General features: G+C 40.1%; 1 protein-coding gene across 1 annotated transcript in view; it reads right to left on the bottom strand.

The window, feature by feature from the left end:
- Positions 1–4,738: 4,738 nt before the first annotated feature.
- LOC147437679 (uncharacterized) overlaps positions 4,739–18,717 on the bottom strand; it is a 66,239-nt gene continuing 52,260 nt past the window's right edge. The window contains exon 2 of the mRNA XM_086486591.1: positions 4,739–4,986. Coding sequence (XP_086342717.1) covers positions 4,739–4,986 — 248 coding nt within the window. The remainder of the gene's footprint in view (positions 4,987–18,717) is intronic.

Genomic DNA, 18,717 nt, shown 5'->3' with positions numbered 1-18,717 from the left:
TATCTATGCCTACGTCAGTTAAATGACAAAAGAAAAAAAAGATACTATCACACATGAATGCTACCAAGCATGTTTAGCGATTCAGATACTAGTCTCAATGATCAATATAAATGACCAAAGAAAAAAAAGATATTTTCGCACATGGATGTTACCAAGCATGTTTAGAGATTAAGATACTTGTCTCAATGAAAAGATGAATAATCTTAAAAGACTGTCAACAAAGTGACCTTGTATGAAACCATATGGTGTGGGATGCATGATTTTATCTGAGAGTACTTTGTATACATTTTTGTGCTCAGCTCTAGCATAGAGGCAGGAAGTGAAGTCCAAGAGGTGCTACACGTGAAAATGAATTTGTATTTGAGAATAGATAGTGTCCTTAAGGGAGGAAGAGTAAGAAGAGAAGAAAGTAAGGGAGGTTTGTTACATACATTTACAAAAACATGAGTATGAAAAATTGTGGTCAATAAATGGCAACCAAGTAAAATCTCAATGTAAGTGTCAAGGGAAAGAGGTCACTCTACCCAGTGACACACTGCGAGAGACTTACAAGCCTATTTACCTATTGGTGAGAAGATCATTTTTTGTTAGAAATGGCACACCGATATAAACTAAGAGAAATGGCAATGAAGTGGCTTGGAAACAAGTAAGGTTGTGGGGAAAAAGCCAAGGATGCCAAGCCAAAAATAAATAAATGTCTTGAGAAAACACTCTATAATCTTTGGAGGTCTTCTTGAGAAAACACTCTATAATCTTTGGCCAATGGTTTAAAGATCTCTAAAGATAGGTAGACAAAAATTACCTAAAAGGGAAATTCATATTGTCCAACCAAGTAGTATGGTGGAAAGGGTTGGATACTTTTACTCAACTATTCTAGGTTGGTTGTTAGAGTTAGTTCAGATCAGTAATACAAGAGACAAGGGATTAGGACTCAAGAATCGTGTAGAGTTAACTCTTAAGGGTCAAGTCCCTCAAAATGATGTAGTGGCCCCTATTTATAGACACCTGACTGGACTTTGACTGACTGTGCACTGTTTCGGTTACCATAGTAACTGCTCTATAGTTACTGTCTCTGAAAGTTTCTAGTCCAGTCGCCTGCTCAATGGGCATTCCCTCCATCAACATTCTTGCAATGCCACGTCAAGGAAGAAAATACCTCTTTCTCTTCCATCCCTATCGACTCTTCCAACACTAACAACCCCCCTCCCCCCAAGCCAACTTCTACATGGCACACAGCCAATGGGTTTGCTCCACATGCAAGTAATAGTAGGTGGTATGTCCCTGGTACTTGTGTGAACAATGAAGCCCCCCCCCAAAAAAAAATCACCTTTGTTCCTCCTAGAAACATACATAGATGTCGTTATCTTCCACCGTCGTCGTCTGAATGAAGCCCATGATGTTAATGCTGCTCTCTCTCTCTCTCTTTCTGTGTGTGTGTGTGTGTGTGTGTGTGTGTGTGTGTGTGTGTGTGTGTGTACCCTTATCTCTCTTTTCATTTGGGAAAAATCTTCTCTCTTCCTTTCATTTTTGTAGGCAGCATTTTTGAAGTGAACAACTATGGGGAATTTGACTCTCATCTCTTAATCTACATACAATGTCCTATGGCACTTGCAAGGGTGCTTCTTCTTCAACAAAGTCCATAACCATTGTAAAAAATGATCCAAAATCTCCTTATTTATGGAGATAGCAACACAATCACTCCACCAACGACATCGAAAACCATGATTATGGAATATTTGGTATGTTTGCAAGAGACCGTAAACAAGCAAAGTCCATAACCATTGTAAAAAATGATCCAAAATCTCCTTAGTAAGCAACACGACCACTCCACCAACGACATCGAAAACCATGATTATGGCATATTTGGTATGGTTGCAAGAGACCTTAGTATGAGATAGCAACACAACCACTCCACCAACGACATCGAAAACCATGATTATGGCATATTTGGTATGGTTGCAAGAGACCGTAAACAAGCAAGGTGAAGACTTATGGGCACTTGCAATGGAGAATGGCATGCTAAAGGCCTCTCTAAGGGTTCTTGTTGTTGAGAATGAGCATCTCAAGAGGAAACTTGAGATGCAAACAACACGTTTGATGCAACTTGAAGAAGACGTCAAAGAATATAAACGCTCTCTTGTGGACCTGAATGCTTTGAAGGAGCATATGAGCAAAGTGCAGTATGACCATGTGTCGAAAAATGAGAAATTTGACGACATGAGTTGTGATGTATGCGACATGAAAAATGTATGCACAAACAAGTCTTCAATTGATTTATTGGTAGCAACGTGGTTCCTGATTCCTCTCTCATGTATGCTATGGCCCAAACAAAGAATGTTGAGGGGATGTGGATATAGAAGAGTTGAAGGAACAGAAGCAACACTCCAAGAACATTGTTATTTGTGGAATTCCCAATTAAAGACACCTCCTTCTCTTGCCATTTTTATCAAAGATTTCCTCAAAACTGACTTTGACATGTCAAGATTTATGGTTTATAGAGCACGTACAATGGGTAAGCAAGGAGCTCCTCACTTTTGAGAATGGCCAATTATATGTACCATGATGAGTTCAAACAAAAGATTATCCTTCATAATAGTTGGATTTATTTGAGGGATACAAAATGTTTTGTATGTGAAGATCTCACTATTAAGCAACAAAATGTGCATTGCAAGGCTTATGAGGATAGAAATAAGAAAAACAAGGAGATCTCTCATGAAAAAAACATGCCCAAGGAGAAGGAAAGTTCCTTGAGCAAATATGAACGTGTAGCCTATGAGGCTGAGTCACAATTAAAAGTATGCTTTTGGTATTGCAATGGATACCCATGGAATGTGGGGATTGGCATAGATGAACCAACAAGCAAAGCCAATCTTGTACTTCTTGTTGAAACTAGGGAGCATGATACACAAAGGATTAACGGGTTGGAAAAGTACAATGTACATTCATTGATGTGGTCAAAGAATCAGGAGCAATGAAGAGGGCAATGAGTGGTAGCATGTATGATTAAGAAAGGGTTGGAAGATTGTGTATCAATTGTGAAAGATGACAAGGAAAAATGTTATGTATGGTTGAAAATTATGACACCACAAAGAGCACCCATTTTTGTAGTCGGTTGCTACATTTCTCATCAGGATTTTCCCCTTCTATGCTTGCATGAATAGAAATCTGCCATTTGTTGATTTAGAAGAGGACATTGCTTATTTTAAAAGAAAAGGTGATGTTATTGTCTTTGGGGATATGAATGCTAGCAAAAAAAATTACAACATGATAACAATTTGATATGCCCTATATTTCAAGGGTGTTGGAGGAGGTCCACTTATATGCTCCTTATATGATTGTACTTCAATGGATGAGAAAGAGCTGGATCACTATGGAAAGTTACTTTCACACATGTGCAATATCACGGGTATGATCATTGCCAATGGTGTAGCTTTATGGAGTGGAACCAATGGATTTACTTGTAAAAAACACAATGGGGATAGTGTGATTGACTATATGCTACTCTCCAAAGCCATGATGTTTTACGCTTGGTCAATGGACCCTGCAATCAGACCATTGGACCTTATATATTGATCTTAATGGTGGAGATAAAACTAAGCATGATTAGGTCTCTCCAATTTTGAAAAATTAAAAAGCCATCTTAAGTGCATAGTTGAAGGGTGAGTTTAGGAAATGAAAAACTCATGAAGGTGGAAATTCAAAAGAGTTTTTGTGTCCATATAAAGAGGTGGTCGACTTCACATTGGTACATTCTTGTTTCTCTTCTCCTTTATTTTTCCTTTAGCGTTCTTTTCTTTGAAGTGTCCTTGCACTATGTAGGTAGTGTTTTTTTTTTATATCATTAGAAATACCTTTATTTTTAAAGCATGAAAATCTCAACCAAAGGGAAAAGAAGTTATCTCTTTGTATGGATTTCAAACGGGCACCAATGTATATTGAAATGGTTGAGCAAAACTTACGGATGACAAATATTCAATATGAGGCACCATTAGAAACTGAATGGGAAGCTTTCAAGAAAGTTATTTGTTCTTGTGCCAAATTCTAGGAAATGCATAAGGTAGTAGAGCTCTATCTAGCTTTTTCATTACCAACTGCCCCTTTAGAAGTTTCTGTTGGAGCTGTTGTAATCTATCCAGTTTGACTAAGGGCCGTTGTGTCTGGTCTGTGTCTTGAGCTTGCTTTGTAGTGCTGCCCGATTCCTGGTTTTTTCCATACCAACTGCTTCCTTGGGATTTGCAGGTGCACTGATTTTCTTTTTGGCAGTGTCTGCTAGAGGGGTAGATGTACTGGTTGGTTTCTATGTACATGCCTAAAAAAATTTCAGCAAAGTTGAGATTTTTGACTTCTTAGCCACGCTGAACTTGTATCTATATTGGGAGCTAGTATTTTGGTAGTGTTCTTTCCCTTCCCTTTACCTGTTTCTTTGTTTCTTGTATCTTCAAAAGTTGATGATAAAGTTATCTTGTGTTGCTGCTAACCCATGACTTTATTCCAAGCAGTCTGAACATTGGAGTGAATTGGGAAAGAGTGTGCCTAGTAAATAAATTGCCATACATGACAGGCCTTGAATAGATTTTGAGATTTGGCCTTGGCAATCTACTGCATGACATTGGTGTAGAGAAACTGGCTGATATTGATGCTAGCCTCTGGGTTAAGAATCCTTGCTAAAAACATGGCAAAAAGCTTTTCAAAAATGTATGTTGGGTTGTTTTTTAGACTGATTGCCTTAGCAATAAATCTACACACTGGTGTGCAGTTCTGCTACTATTGGGATGCCTGGTGCTCCAAAATCCCTCTTTTTTCTAGCATGTGCATCTTCATTCAGATATATACTAACTTCATCAACAGTGGCTTGTACAGGTTTTCTTGCATTTGGTAACTTGAGAGCATGAGCCAACTCTCTTGTGGCAATTTCCAATGATACACCATTCACCTGTGCTATTCCTTTATCTGCATTAAAGGTATTGAGAACCTGTTGGGTGACGTCTGCATCATAAGGAAGCTTGGTGGCTTCAACTACTACCTCTAAATGCCATAGCTTGAGCAATTTTTGTCTTTCGCTTGGAACACATGTTTGCCTATTTTACTATGTGCCACAACACCCACTGCTTTAGCAATTGATGCCAACAGAGATTCGTTTTTTGTAGACATTTGTTCAACGGTATGCTTCATCTGCTCCGACATTTTCTTCATGTGTAGAGAAAGTATACTCACTTGTAGAAGTAGGCAATTCAAAAAAGGAATAGCGAGGCGTGTTCGATAGAGGAGTAGTGACTGTTGGAGGAGTCATTGTGAGAGGGGTGACGGGGTTTTCTACGGCAGCTGTGAAGTTGTTAAAGGTGAAGGAGTAAGCTCTGGAGGATATGGTGCAAGTCGCACAGGTTTCTACGTGAGTAAAGTGAGGAAGTTCACACTCGTCTCATTGTTACACACACACACACACACACACACACACACACACACACACACACACACACACACACACACACACACACACACACACACACACACACACACACACACACACACACACGTGCACACACACACACACACACACACACACACACACACACACACACACACACACACACACACACACACACACACACACACACACACACACACACACCATGAATGCTGCACTCCTTTCTTGCCTTGGATTTGTGTGCGTCATTTGTGACATGTTATTCATACATTGGCTGCTTTTGATTGTTATTATTGAAAAGATTCCCTTATGATGATGGCATTTCTTTCCCTTTGATGACAATTATATGGAGTTGTACTTATTGTCTTTTTCCTCTGAATCAGAATTGGCTTGGCCGGTTAATTGCATGTCTGAATATGGACTTAGTGTTGCCTATGACTGCTGAAAGGGTGAGACTGTGTTGTCTTTGCCAGTTGTTGAGTCTAAATTGAAGTTGATGTTGTACAACTAATTGGTTCTAACCACTGTTGTGTCTCCACTTGTCTGACATGGAATAAGTCCAAAGGTGCATCTTCTGATTCTAGATGCATTTTTGGTACTTGTTCCACTAGGATTTTCTCTGATCTTGCATAATATAGTTTGATCTTGGCCCCATTGTAAGCCTCTCGTAACAGTAATCCGGATAAGTCTTTGAGTTTTATCATGCCATTGGTCTATACCCAATCAACCCCATAGGGTTTAGACCAAGATATCTTCAAATTTTGAAAGGTGTCATGCCAGTAGTAACCTTATAGGCAGTGCAATAAGCACATAGTGCTATCTAAAGTTTGGCATCCCAATGGTCTGATTCCTTCTGAGCTATTTTTGTGAGAATGGACTTGATGGTTTTATTGCTACTTCTACCTAACCATTGCCCCTGGGATAATAAGGCATAGATTTTTGGTGCTTAACTAAAAAGATCTCATTCAGTATTTGAATGGTTTCATTGATGAAGTGTGTTCCCAAATTTGAGGCAACCTTGATTGGACATCCATATATGTATATGATGCTCTCATACAAGAATATATAAACTTTAGACTTTTTATGATTAGTGCCTTTTTCCTGTTCTCTAAAAATCCCCTTATTTTAAGGAAAAATTATAGACATCTTGCCGTTCTAGATCCAATCCATCATCTATTATGGAAAAGTTCAACATCTACTGGTTCATCTTTTAGTGATGCTTTAGAGTGACCTTCTATGCTTCTGGAAAGAAAATCAGCACCATAGTGTGTTTTTCCTGGTTTGTTGAAGATTTTGAATTCAAACTCCATTAGAAATATCATCCATCTAATGAGCATTCCCTGAATGATCACTTTGTTAATTAGAAAGAGAAGTGCCTGATGGTCCACATAGAAATGAAACAACGTTCCCAGTAGATAATGCCTAAAATTTGTAGCATTGAACACCATTCCATTGCTTCTTTCTAGCTGGTCAAGTAACCTTGTTCAACAAGGCTAAATCTGCAACTGGCGAAGTAGATTGGGTAGTATGTCTTCCCATCAAGCTGAGCCAGTATGCCCGCATAGCCATTCCAAATGCATCAACATGCACATGGAAAATCACATCCTAGTTTGGTTGGCGAAGGATTGGCATCGTGTTGATTGCAATCTTTAAGCACTAAAAGCTTTGCTCACATTCTGGGGTTTAGACTCAAGTGCAATCTTCAGCTCTAGCTTGAGTGCCCTTTGCACGAGATCATTAAAATTTTTGGTTGGTTCTAGAACCTCCTGTTCCTTGAGCTTTTTACTTCTGAATGCATTTAGAAACCAGGCTCTCATTCTTTTCTTTAATGGAGGCTCTTGCAATGGTCTGGTTAGTTCCTTGATTTTCTTTACATAGCTCCTAACTGACAACTTGCCTTGTTTAATCTTGTCTAGCTTACACAGATGTCTTTATCCCTCCTATTGTCTGAATATTTCAATCTGAAAGCCTTGATGTGTTGGGTAATGACAATACCATTTCCTTGTTGCTTTGTTGAGTGTCTGGGAAAGTATTCCACCCATTCATCTTCATCAATATCGTTAAGCTCAACCTATTTCTCAAAAGCTTGGATGTGAACATCTAGGTCATCCTTTTTGCCTCCTTTGAATACTAAAAACAAAATTAGTGGAATCCTCGTGATTATTGTATCTGGTTCTAAAAACAAGTGTTGACCGTTGGGTCAACAACACAACATAACTCAAGTTTTGTACCAAAGTCTTATCTTTTGCGAGTTATGAAATGATGTGGATTATGGCTATAAACGTCATTTGTAATGAGTAGTTATTCTAGTTTCAGAAGCCGGGGTGTAATGGCACTTCCAGATTGTGAATACAAAGCCATTTGACCCTTTCAACCCCATTTTTGGTTAAACCTAAGGTAGTCTTAGTATGGTCCATAACGGAAATTCAAAAGCGAAGATAGACGAGAGAGCACAACATCCAAACAAAGGGAAAATGGGGGAGCAAGTCATATTTATAGGACTCCCGAGGACATTGATGACATTTATTGACGTGCATCATGTGGCCGCCGTGCATCATGCAGTCGCCGTGATGATTACGCCACGTGTCAGCCGTCGTGGAACGGTCGCGCCACAACGCGAAACTGGTGCCGCCACTCCAGAAAAGCACCGCTATCGTGTTTTGGCATGACAGCTTCTTGTCTCATCATAACGCGATACGGCCAATCCAGAGTACTCAAGAACGCCCCGTATCGTTTTGTGACGCGACACCTTTTTGTCGCGCCACAACGCGATACTTGTGGTCAAACTAACCGCGACCTTACTTATCGCGTTTTGACGCGAGAACATTTTGTCCTTTCACAACGCGAACACTGCAATTCGGAACCATCAAGGTCCGCCTCCTTGTGTTGTGCCGCGACATACCGTTGTTGCTAGGGCAACCCGTTGGGGCGCTTCTTTCCTCGTCGTGCCACACCGCGAATAGGCAGTGCCACTAATTTCGGCACCACCAATATCGCTTTTTGTCGCGATGTGCCACGTGGCACGTAATCATTATGCTCGCACGCTTTCCGTCATACCTCGCAATGTCATGATTAATGCAGCCGCCTCTTCTCATGATTAAGATGTGATTATACTTATTCCGCTAATATAAACATCCCCCCCCCCCCCCCCCCCCCTTTTTTTCTCATCGTTTTTTCTGAAGTGTCTCTAGTCACTCTGCGTTTTTACCCACATCTAGATTTCCATATTTCCTCGCATTCTCCTCGTTCAGGTCATGGCCCGCACAAAGCAAATAGCAAGGAAGGTTTATCCTGGCCAGTCTGGTCCACAGGGCCAGGCTAGCTCGTCTACAGTGCAACAGTGAACATCGCAGGTGATTCCGGGAAAGACCATGCCGCAGTTACGGGCAAGACCATGCTGCAGTTACGGGCAACAATGCGAAGAAGAAGATACGAGCAGAATAGGAGCGTTCTACTCGAACTTCGTAAGCTCCAAAAGCACATTTCATTGGCAATACCTAAACTGCCATTCCAGAGAGTTGTTCGCGAGATTTGCAAGCAACACAACCTGAATTTCTGGTGGTCTCGAAGTGCAATGGGGTGCTTGCACGAGGCCGCCGAGGATTTTTTTGTAGAGCTTTTCCAAGACAGCTACATTCTCTCGACCCATGTCCCTAGGGCAACATTGATGCCGCGAGACATCAACACACTTCGCCTTCTCAGGTTCAGGTATGACAAAACAATATCGCCTGCCGGTATTTCAGACCGAAAGATGGACAATATTCTTAGAATACCACCTATTGACAAGGTCAAATTTCATGAAGTGTCTACACAAATTCATCAATACAGCACCCGTCTCAACACCGAGGGGGACACAACAGAAGACGATAGTGAAAGATTGAAGAAGGTACGCCTTGAGATGATGGAGGAACAAATGGTAGATGTCATCAGCGACGCCAACGCTGATGATTTGTCATTGTTGTTTCCCTATTTCCATGTTGGCCTTCCTCTGTGGGGACGCATTCTGTATTTTTCCTATCACGTCCATGAGATTGCAATTTTACAGAACCGGACGAGAGAACTCACAGACTCAATCATCAATTGCTTGCTTTGGTGCGTGCTATTCTTTTTTTCACAATAAATTCTTTTAATATATTGAATTTTGTATGACACGAATTTCTTTACAGTTTTTTAGGTTCAAATTTGCCTTGGAATATGCAAAATGATGTCGTCGTCCTTGACTCGAACCTCTTGGTCATTTTGATGGCCGAGAATACATCTTTAGTGGAAGTAGTTGACTGGTTCCAGTCAATGAACATGGAGACGGCAAAAAATTTTGTTTTGGCTATCATGAAGGGTACGCAATGTTTTCAATAGTAAAATTATTTTATCTTGAACTCTAATTTGTTGTGATGACATATGTTTTGCTTATGTTTATTTGTAACAGCGCTCATTGGAGTCTTGTTCTTTTACACCTTGAACGAAACCGGTGCTACCTTGCTAATTCAGCCCATGGATTTCATGGTGAAGTACGTAGGTAAGAGGTTTTGTATTTTGTTCGACATCGCATAGAATTTTGTTAAAAGTTGCTTATGAAATTTAATTGTATTTTGCGCAGATCTGTTCGGAAGCTTGTGTCTGCTCTTGAAGCTTTAACGCAAGAGTAGATATATGATAATATTACGATTATTAGTTGCAAAGTCCCTAAGCAGGACGATGGCTACTCTTGTGGATGAAGGGTTTTAATCAATGCAGAAATTTTGTTAGGGGTCATGCTTGTTGGAAGTCATAGAAGTGTAAGCATTTAACACTCGTTTACAGATCTGTATCTTAATAAGTTAGTAGCTATGTTAATAAACATGATGTTCTTAACGCAGGTAAGAAATTTGCAGATTATTCAAAGGCTGATGTTTCTTCGTTTAGAAACAGAATGATTGAAAACTTGATCAATTGCGCGACCATGCGTCTAGACGGAGCACATGATGCTTTTGTCCCGCCAACACCAAGGCCCACGCCTAGGCCTCCGCCGACAAGATACACCTTGTCTGCCATACCAACACAAGCACATATCAATATCTCCCCAGATGCCTCCCCAACCCAAGCTCCCACCAGCTCTCGTCCTCAAGAAACAGCTCCAGAACCCTCAAACCCCCCACTCAGCACCTCTCCTACTCATGAAGCAGCTCTAGAGCCCCCAAACCCCCCACCCAGCACCTCTCTTACTCATGAAGCAGCTCCCGAGCCCCCAAACCCCCAAGCCACCACCTCTCCTCAACCTCAACCAACAGCCCCCACATCACCGCACGCACAAGATTAGAAGAGATTATGAAATGTACTTTTGACAAATTGATTACAAGCAATGGATCGAAATTTGACTTTTGTTTTGATTATGGTTCAAAGTTTACAAAATGCTGTGTACAGCTTTCCAAAAAAATGGGAAAGTGAGGATCCAATAGTGTTTGGTAATGTAGAGAGTTGCCTTTGTCAAGTAATCTTTGAGAATAGTATTTGAATCATTGTGTACAGTTAGTTCACTATTTCAAGTCTGTCGCTGGTAATCTGTGCACAAAGAGTCGTATTTTCTTGTCTGTGAGGTACCTGCAATGCAATGTACGCGATAAGACATTGGGATACATGAGCACGATAGAAACATTAACGTATAAAAGTAATACATGTAGCTTAGTACCTTTCGCAAGTTACACTTGAAAACAAATTTTGAAGGCAAATTGAGATCAGACTCATTAACAGATCCTCTCGAACCTGTCTTAAAGTGACATTTGATCTGACCACAACAACTATAAGTAAATAATTTGAAAAAGCAAATAATTTGAAAACCATATCTCGATGGACATCAAAGGTCAGTTGGTAGCTATGGATCAAGATTAAAAGCATTGTCACTTAAATCTTGATCCATAGCTACCAACTGACCATTCACTCGATGCCACCTCATGTAGTAGAAAGAAACTATAAAATTCTGTGATGCTGTCATACACTTGCACACAACCGAGCGCTTGTCAACTTTGCACAAAATGCCTTCAGAATCACTGACATCCCAATTATCATCCAAAAAATCAAGGCAAGTTTGGGATTTGCAGATGAACATGGTTTGTGTTTTTCTAACCTCCTCATCGTGGAAGAAATCTATAAAGACATGTAATGGCATAAATAGATTGACTCGTACTTGCCTACTTGCAATGTTTGGTCGCAAACACTTCAAAATTTCCTGATGAAGCTTGAGTCTAAAACACTCAGAGGTTTTTGAAGTTGGAACTGGCCACTTTGGGGAATCTTGTTGGGGAAGAGGGAAAGGTTTCAGAGTGCCAAATCCATGGATAGAGCAAGGGGCGTTGTAAAAGTAGCCGTAAAAGAAAACTCCCCTCTTTGCGAGAGCTCTTCTCGTACTAGTTCTGTACATAAGTTCTCCCACCGAAGCATGAAAAGCATCAAACCAATTATGCACTCAACTGGTTGCCACTCTTCTTTGATAGAAGGATAAATATCTGCAAAAACAAAAGATAAGAGAATGGTCATAAGAAATAGTCAACAAAATAACTTGAAGAATCTTTAAAGACTTTTTAGCAATATAGTAGTCACACAGTTTGGTCTATGAGCAGGAAACCCCAAAGGTGACTGTTGTAGTCGTAGTTCGGAGTGCATATATGCATGCTCAATGAGCACCTCTTTCGCTGTCTTTCCCGTTTGAGACAAGCAAAAATCTTTCACACGTCCTTTGTAGCTGTTGATGAATTCATTTTCGATCCGCTTTCTTCTTCTTGTTTAAAGCAGAACCCAACTACCAATGGTGACTATGGTAGACATCCAGCGACCATGGTCTAAGTCAAAGCTGTTGAATAGTTCCACAAATTTAACAGAGGCGGATGGTCGTCGTGGTCGTCTTCCTTCCATCTTTGCTTCTATTAGCTGCGAAGTGACACTACGCAAAAACGATAGAAGAAAAGAGGCTCACTAGTTTACACAAGAAGTAGTAGCTTGAAAAGTGTTCATCAAAAGGTGTGCCTCATTGAATGTGAATTATGGCACATTCGGCGTTCGTCGGCCATGGCAGGGGAATAATTTGCACAAATCGCGTCATATCTTCTTATTCAGATCTTTTTAACAGAAAAAAAAACTCTTTTTTGAAAACGCAAAAATTTGAGATAAAAATCAAATAAATTGGAGCTACCGTTGTGGTGACTCAAACTCTATTGGTCGAACAACATTCTCTCTCTAACGCCAAAAAGTCCTTTTTTGAGTCCAAACTTTTCCTAATGGAAATGAGCACTGGATATGGGAACTGAAACTCGCATTGTATATTCAGATTAGACTAGTGTGCAAGCACAATGATAAGACAAGCTCAGTGTTTGATTTGGATTACAAGAGCAGAACATCTCCAAGATACAAGAGACAAAGGATTAGGACTCAAGAATCGTCTAGAGTTAAGTTAGCTCTTAAGTGTCAAGTCCCTCAAAATGATGTAGTGGCCCCTATTTATAAGCACCCAAATGGACTCTGACTGACTATGCATTGTGTCAGTTACCATAGTAACTACCCATATTTATTGTCTTTGAAGACCATATTAGGTATTTTGGTAAAAATCTCACATTATGGGAATCTCCAAATCGACCGAATTCATGTAATTTGGGAATTTTCCACTTAAAGTGGGAAAAATTGAGGTGTGTGGCTAGTAAATAAAGTGAAAATCTCATAGGATTGTGGTGTTGATAAACACCAAAAGTCAAGAGGATGTACAACACATGGATTTGAATAATAACTATAAATTACATAAAACAAAGGAAGATACAAAAAAGATTTTGTTTACAAATTGACTAGTATAGTCACAATAGAAGCTCCACATAATTCTACTCCACATTTGATACCATATCTGAACTTTGATCCAAGTGTGGCTGATGTGCACGAGTGAGGCCTTCTTTGGCTTTTAGAGCATGTCTTTCTGGAATCTTTATTCTAGAAAATGGTCCTTCTTTGTTGGGTCTCCAGGACCAAACAATTGCATCTATAGTTTCCCACACTTGTGGGTCCTTATAGTTGACAGCCCAATAACCCTTCCAACAATTACTGTAAGCTTGAGTATCTGTCATCCCACTTTTTCTCGCGCAAGGTGCCCAATATTGAATCAAGAGTTTTCTGTAGTTTGGTGATGTAGGCTCATTATCAATGTCAGATAAAGCCATTGCAAGCCACACTGGATAGATTTCTGTGTCACTCGGAACAAGCATAAGAAAGTCACCTTGGTGCACATCAGACATAGGGTCAAACTCTTCCCTTGGCCTATCTCGTTGAGGCCCACAAAAATGATCGTTCAACTCTTCAAGGCCTAGGAATCTTTCTGCTCCTTGTTGCAAATTCATTGTAGTGCTTTGTAGGTGAGAATATTCTTGAGTTTTTGGCCAAAACATTTCATACAAGACTCCCTCTGATATGATTGCTTTTCCAATCTCTTCAATTACCTTACTCCAATAATCTATCACGGGTCTATAATATCGCGGAATACTTGAACCATTCCCTAAATTTTTCCAAAATTTTATATAGTTCTTTAGCCCCAAAATGACTTCTTCGTGGGCCTTGACATACTCCGCCATTTGTACTAGAGGTGGATCTCCATGTGGTAACATTGGCTTGCCTTCTGTGTCTGTTTTCCAAAGGCGAATACTTCCACTCCAACTTGATACACCTACATGTGCCTTATATTGCATCATTGGTGTCTCATCCTGCATAAAGAACCTGAACTGAAGCGGTTTGGAATGTCCAACAAGTATGTCTTGTCCATCACAAAGATAGCCATCACAATATTGCTTGAAATCGGGGATCTTTGTGAGAAAAAATGGAGCTGGAGATGAAGATGAGCTGTTTCGTAATGTATCCATCAAATGTGGCAAAGTATAGGTTTGTGTAACTCTCAACTTCTCTGAAAACCTACTAAACATGGCGTCTATGTCCTCATGTGTATGCCCAACCATTAAAAATCCCAGCTGGATGGTTTTGAAAACACCCCTTGCAACAAGCATTGACAAATAGGCAAATAAGTATCGATTTTTGTTTTCCCCTGCACAATTATCCAATTGTAGCAACAAGTTCTCTGGCAATCTGCGAAATGTTGACCCCAATTCCTCTTCTGCAATTTCTGACGACTGCACAATGGGCTCTTTTCCATCACTCAAGTTATGGTAGTCCAAAGCATCCCTTGAGTTCAAAGCATGTAGTAGTGAAATATTGCTCCTTGGAAGTCCATTTGTTACTAGATCACCAAGAGGATGCTTATCTATCCTCTCGAGGTTATGTAAACAATTAGCAATTGAGCCAATTGTAAGATTTGGATCAGCTGGCCACAAACCATTCAAGACAAAGTGTCCGTAATGACCTTCTCCATGTCCATGAGTGATCATGCCAATCAATGCCACCTGCAGATTATATCCTGAATCCACACCCTTGGGAACAATGCGTAATCTAGGAATGGCAGTCTTCTTTTGATCCATCTTATCATGGATTATGCATACATATTTTTGTGGTTGAGTTTCTGAATACGTGCGCCATGCATAATATAGGCTTCTGCAACTCTTTTGTTGTGCCATGTGAACTTCTCTCTCCCTCAAGAGAAGAGCTCTCTCTTCAAGAGAAGGTTTAGCTTCTAACCTTGCCTTGATTGAGCTACAAATATTGCACTTAGAGAACTCACTCGTCTTTGTTAAAGTGACATGTGGGTACTCTTTATTCCAAATTCTACCAAAAGAAGATTGGGATAGCTTCTTCTCATAGCCCATTTGGTCAAGTGTCGTGTTGATTTCACATAAAATATCCACTTGTTTGTATGTTGATGGAATCACCAATTGAGTCTCTCTTGAGCCATCTAGCAGTGTTCTACTTCTATGTGGCATCTTCTCAGAGTTGTTTTCCACAAACTCATTTAGTAGTGCTCTTGCTAACTAGTATGTTGAAGTCCCCTTCTCAATGTACATGTGTTCCCATGTACATATTGGCGCACACCATTTTCAAAGTTCTCCTTGTATCGATAAAATGATGTCTTTGGTATTCCATGTAGCTCATACCATGCTCTACAACAAACAATAGAGCCATTTAGCCTGAATTGGTATCGTGACTTCTCATCTTTCTGATAACATATAGAAAGAACATCATAAACATAATTAGTGCGTGATTTTTGAGACTCTCCCCAAATTGTTGTCGTAACCTTGTCACCATATCACGATCTGCAAATTGGCAGCATTTTTGTGCACAACAATCAATGCATGATACCCTTTGAATTGATTTGTTTGAAAGGTAAAAAGTCGAAGCTGGTGCTGCTTTTGATTTTTGAGTCCTGTTCATGAAAGTGTATCGTCTCTTCCTTGACAACTGGACAACATTACTCCCATCAAGTTTTTTTCCAACATTGCCATCGTTGGATACATCCTCATATGTAGCATGCATGCCATCAACAGGAACAAAGCGTTGTAATGGGCTCCCATTCAACATTGTTGTCTGCTTGATGGGCCACTTTAGCAAAGTGATGCTACCCACTTCAACCACATCATCAATGCTTGCATTTTCTCTTTCAATACCCACACCCACACAATCAGGACCAAGTTCCTGAAAGTTGACATAATCATGTGGAAATACATATAAAATGGTCCCTTCATTCATGGTTTGCATCATTGTGTCATCTTTTAAAAGGACCCTCTGATTTCTCCAAGACTCTCGAATCATTGCTTCAAATTCTGGGCTTGTCATAGGTATTGCATCTGTAACTAGAGGATCAGAATGATCATGTTCTTCATCACCATTGTAGCTTTCGTGTGGATCAATTAAGTTCCCATTTAATACAAAAGATTGCAAAAGAAGCTTTGACCATCGAACAGCGCTCCATAATGAGCCTTGGAGAGATGAAGTATCCATTGTAGGAAAAGGTAGGACCACATCCTTCAAGCATTCCTCCACTAGTATGGAGACATTTCCCAGCCCTATCTTTGTACCACCACAAGTGGAATCTGGATCTGTTCTACACACACAACCAATACCAACGATTTCATTGTCAAGTATCATATGTACTTTCTCCCCAGATTCGAAGTCCATCCTGTAAGTAAAAAGATTACATTGTTAAATCCATAGTTATAGAAAAATACTCTTCAAACCAAAAATCATGCTACAACATGAAAAAGGTTTGCATAGGTTGGACAAGTGGTGAACCTTGAGACCAAATCCTCCTTGCTATATTAATGGAAGCAAGGTTGGACAAGTGGTGGACCTTGAAACCAAAGCCTCTTTGCTATATGAGAGCATAGGTTGGACAAGTGGTGGACCTAGTTGTAATACCCACTGCCACCTATCAACTACTATAGGACTATGCTTTCCAATGTCCAAGTATCCCTTGAGTCTTTCAAGGTTGAACACGTGGTGGACCTTGAAACAAAAATCCCCTTTCTATATCAGAGCATAGCTTGGACAAGTGGTGGACCTAGTTATAATGCCCAATATCCAAGGTGAAATACCTTAGGACTTTGCTACCTTGCTTGCCAATGTTTACGTAGCCCCTCATTTCTTTAATGGAAGTAAGGTTGGACAAGTGGTGGACCTTGAAACCAAAGCCTCTTTGCTATATAAGAGCATAGGTTGGACCTAGTTTTAATACCCACTGCCACCTATCAACTACTATAGGACTATGCTTTCCAATGTCCAAGTATCCCTTGAGTCTTTCAAGGTTGAACACGTGGTGGACCTTGAAACGAAAATCCCCTTTCTATATTAGAAAGGTTGAACACATGGTGGACCTTGAAACGAAAATCCCCTTTCTTTATCAGAGCATAGCTTGGACAAGTGGTGGACCTAGTTATAATGCCCAATATCCAAGGTGAAACACCTTAGGACCTTGCTACCTTGCTTGCCAATGTTTACGTAGCCCCTCATTTCTTTAATGGAAGCAAGGTTGGACAAGTGGTGGACCTTGAAAGCAAAGCCTCTTTGCTATATGAGAGCATAGGTTGGACCTAGTTGTAATACCCACTGCCACCTATCAACTACTATAGGACTATGCTTTCCAATGTCCAAGTATCCCTTGAGTCTTGCAAGGTTGAACACGTGGTGGACCTTGAAACCAAAATCCCCTTTCTATATCAGAGCATAGCTTGGACAAGTGGTGGACCTAGTTATAAAGCCCCTCCTTTCTTTAATGGAAGAAAGGTTGGAAAAGTGGTGAATCTTGAAACCCAAACCCTTTGGCTATATATAGAGGATATCTTGGACAAGTGGTGGGCTTAGTTGTAGTATCCAATGTCCAAGGTCCAAGGTGAACTATGTAAAGACCTTACTTCCAAAAACAGAGTCGTACAAGTGGTTCTCCTTGAAACCAAAACCTCCTTAGTGTATTAGAACATAGCTTGGAGAAGTGGTGGACTTAGTTGTAATGGTGAATGTCCAAAGCAAACTATTATAGGACCTTGCTTCCCAAATCAAGTTTGGACAAGTGGTGGATCTTGAAACCAAAACCCCCTTACTCTATTAGAGCATAGCTTAGATAAGTGGTGGACCTAGCTGCCATGGAAAATGTTCAATCTGAACTGCTGCAAGACCTTGCTATTAAATGTCTAAGTAGAGCTAGCTTCTTTAATGGAATCAAGGTTGGGAAAGTGGTGCATCTTGAAACCAAAAGCCCTTTATTGTATTAGAGCATAGCTTGGACAAGTGAGGGACCTAGTTTTAATGTGTGATGTCCAAAGAAAAGTATTACAAGACCTTGCTTTCCAATATTTGAATTGGTCAAGTGGTTAAAACTAAGTATAAAACTTTGACCATTTTCTTCTCGAATTGCCAAAAAGCTAGTTTTAGACACCCCTAAATGAAAATGGTTTAGGGTGGCCTTAAACAATGTTTTTTCAAAGACTTGAACAAAAGGGTTGTCGAAGAGTAATGACAATTTATTGTGGCTTGAAGTGCCTGAGTATGTGAAAACAAGCCTAGGTTTTCCACGAGGCAAAAGGTGACATAATAAGAACATTGGAAAGTTAGGATTGACCATGTGGCCTAAACTTTGGCAAGTGAAGTGGTGGCCAAGTTTTGTGGCACAGTGTGCACTTGGTCCTATATGTGTTGACCACTTGGCTAAATCTAGGACCATAAGGCCAAACCTTTGGCACCTTAAATATAGTATGGGACATAATCTAGAACTGCTATAGTAAATTAGTAGTATAGCTAATATGTTAATATTTGTATTATATTTAAGTATATGCTAATATAATTTATGTTCAAAATTTCACTAATGAAGAATGTTCCCATTTAGCACTCCAGATGCGGGGTCTTAGGGCAAT

This window comes from Adiantum capillus-veneris, chromosome 17 (assembly GCF_014529385.1).
Source record: "Adiantum capillus-veneris isolate H3 chromosome 17, ASM1452938v2, whole genome shotgun sequence".
Lineage (NCBI taxonomy): Eukaryota > Viridiplantae > Streptophyta > Polypodiopsida > Polypodiales > Pteridaceae > Adiantum > Adiantum capillus-veneris.
The sequence above is the reverse complement of the archived record's forward strand: the minus strand, read 5'-3'. Positions and strand labels throughout refer to the sequence as shown.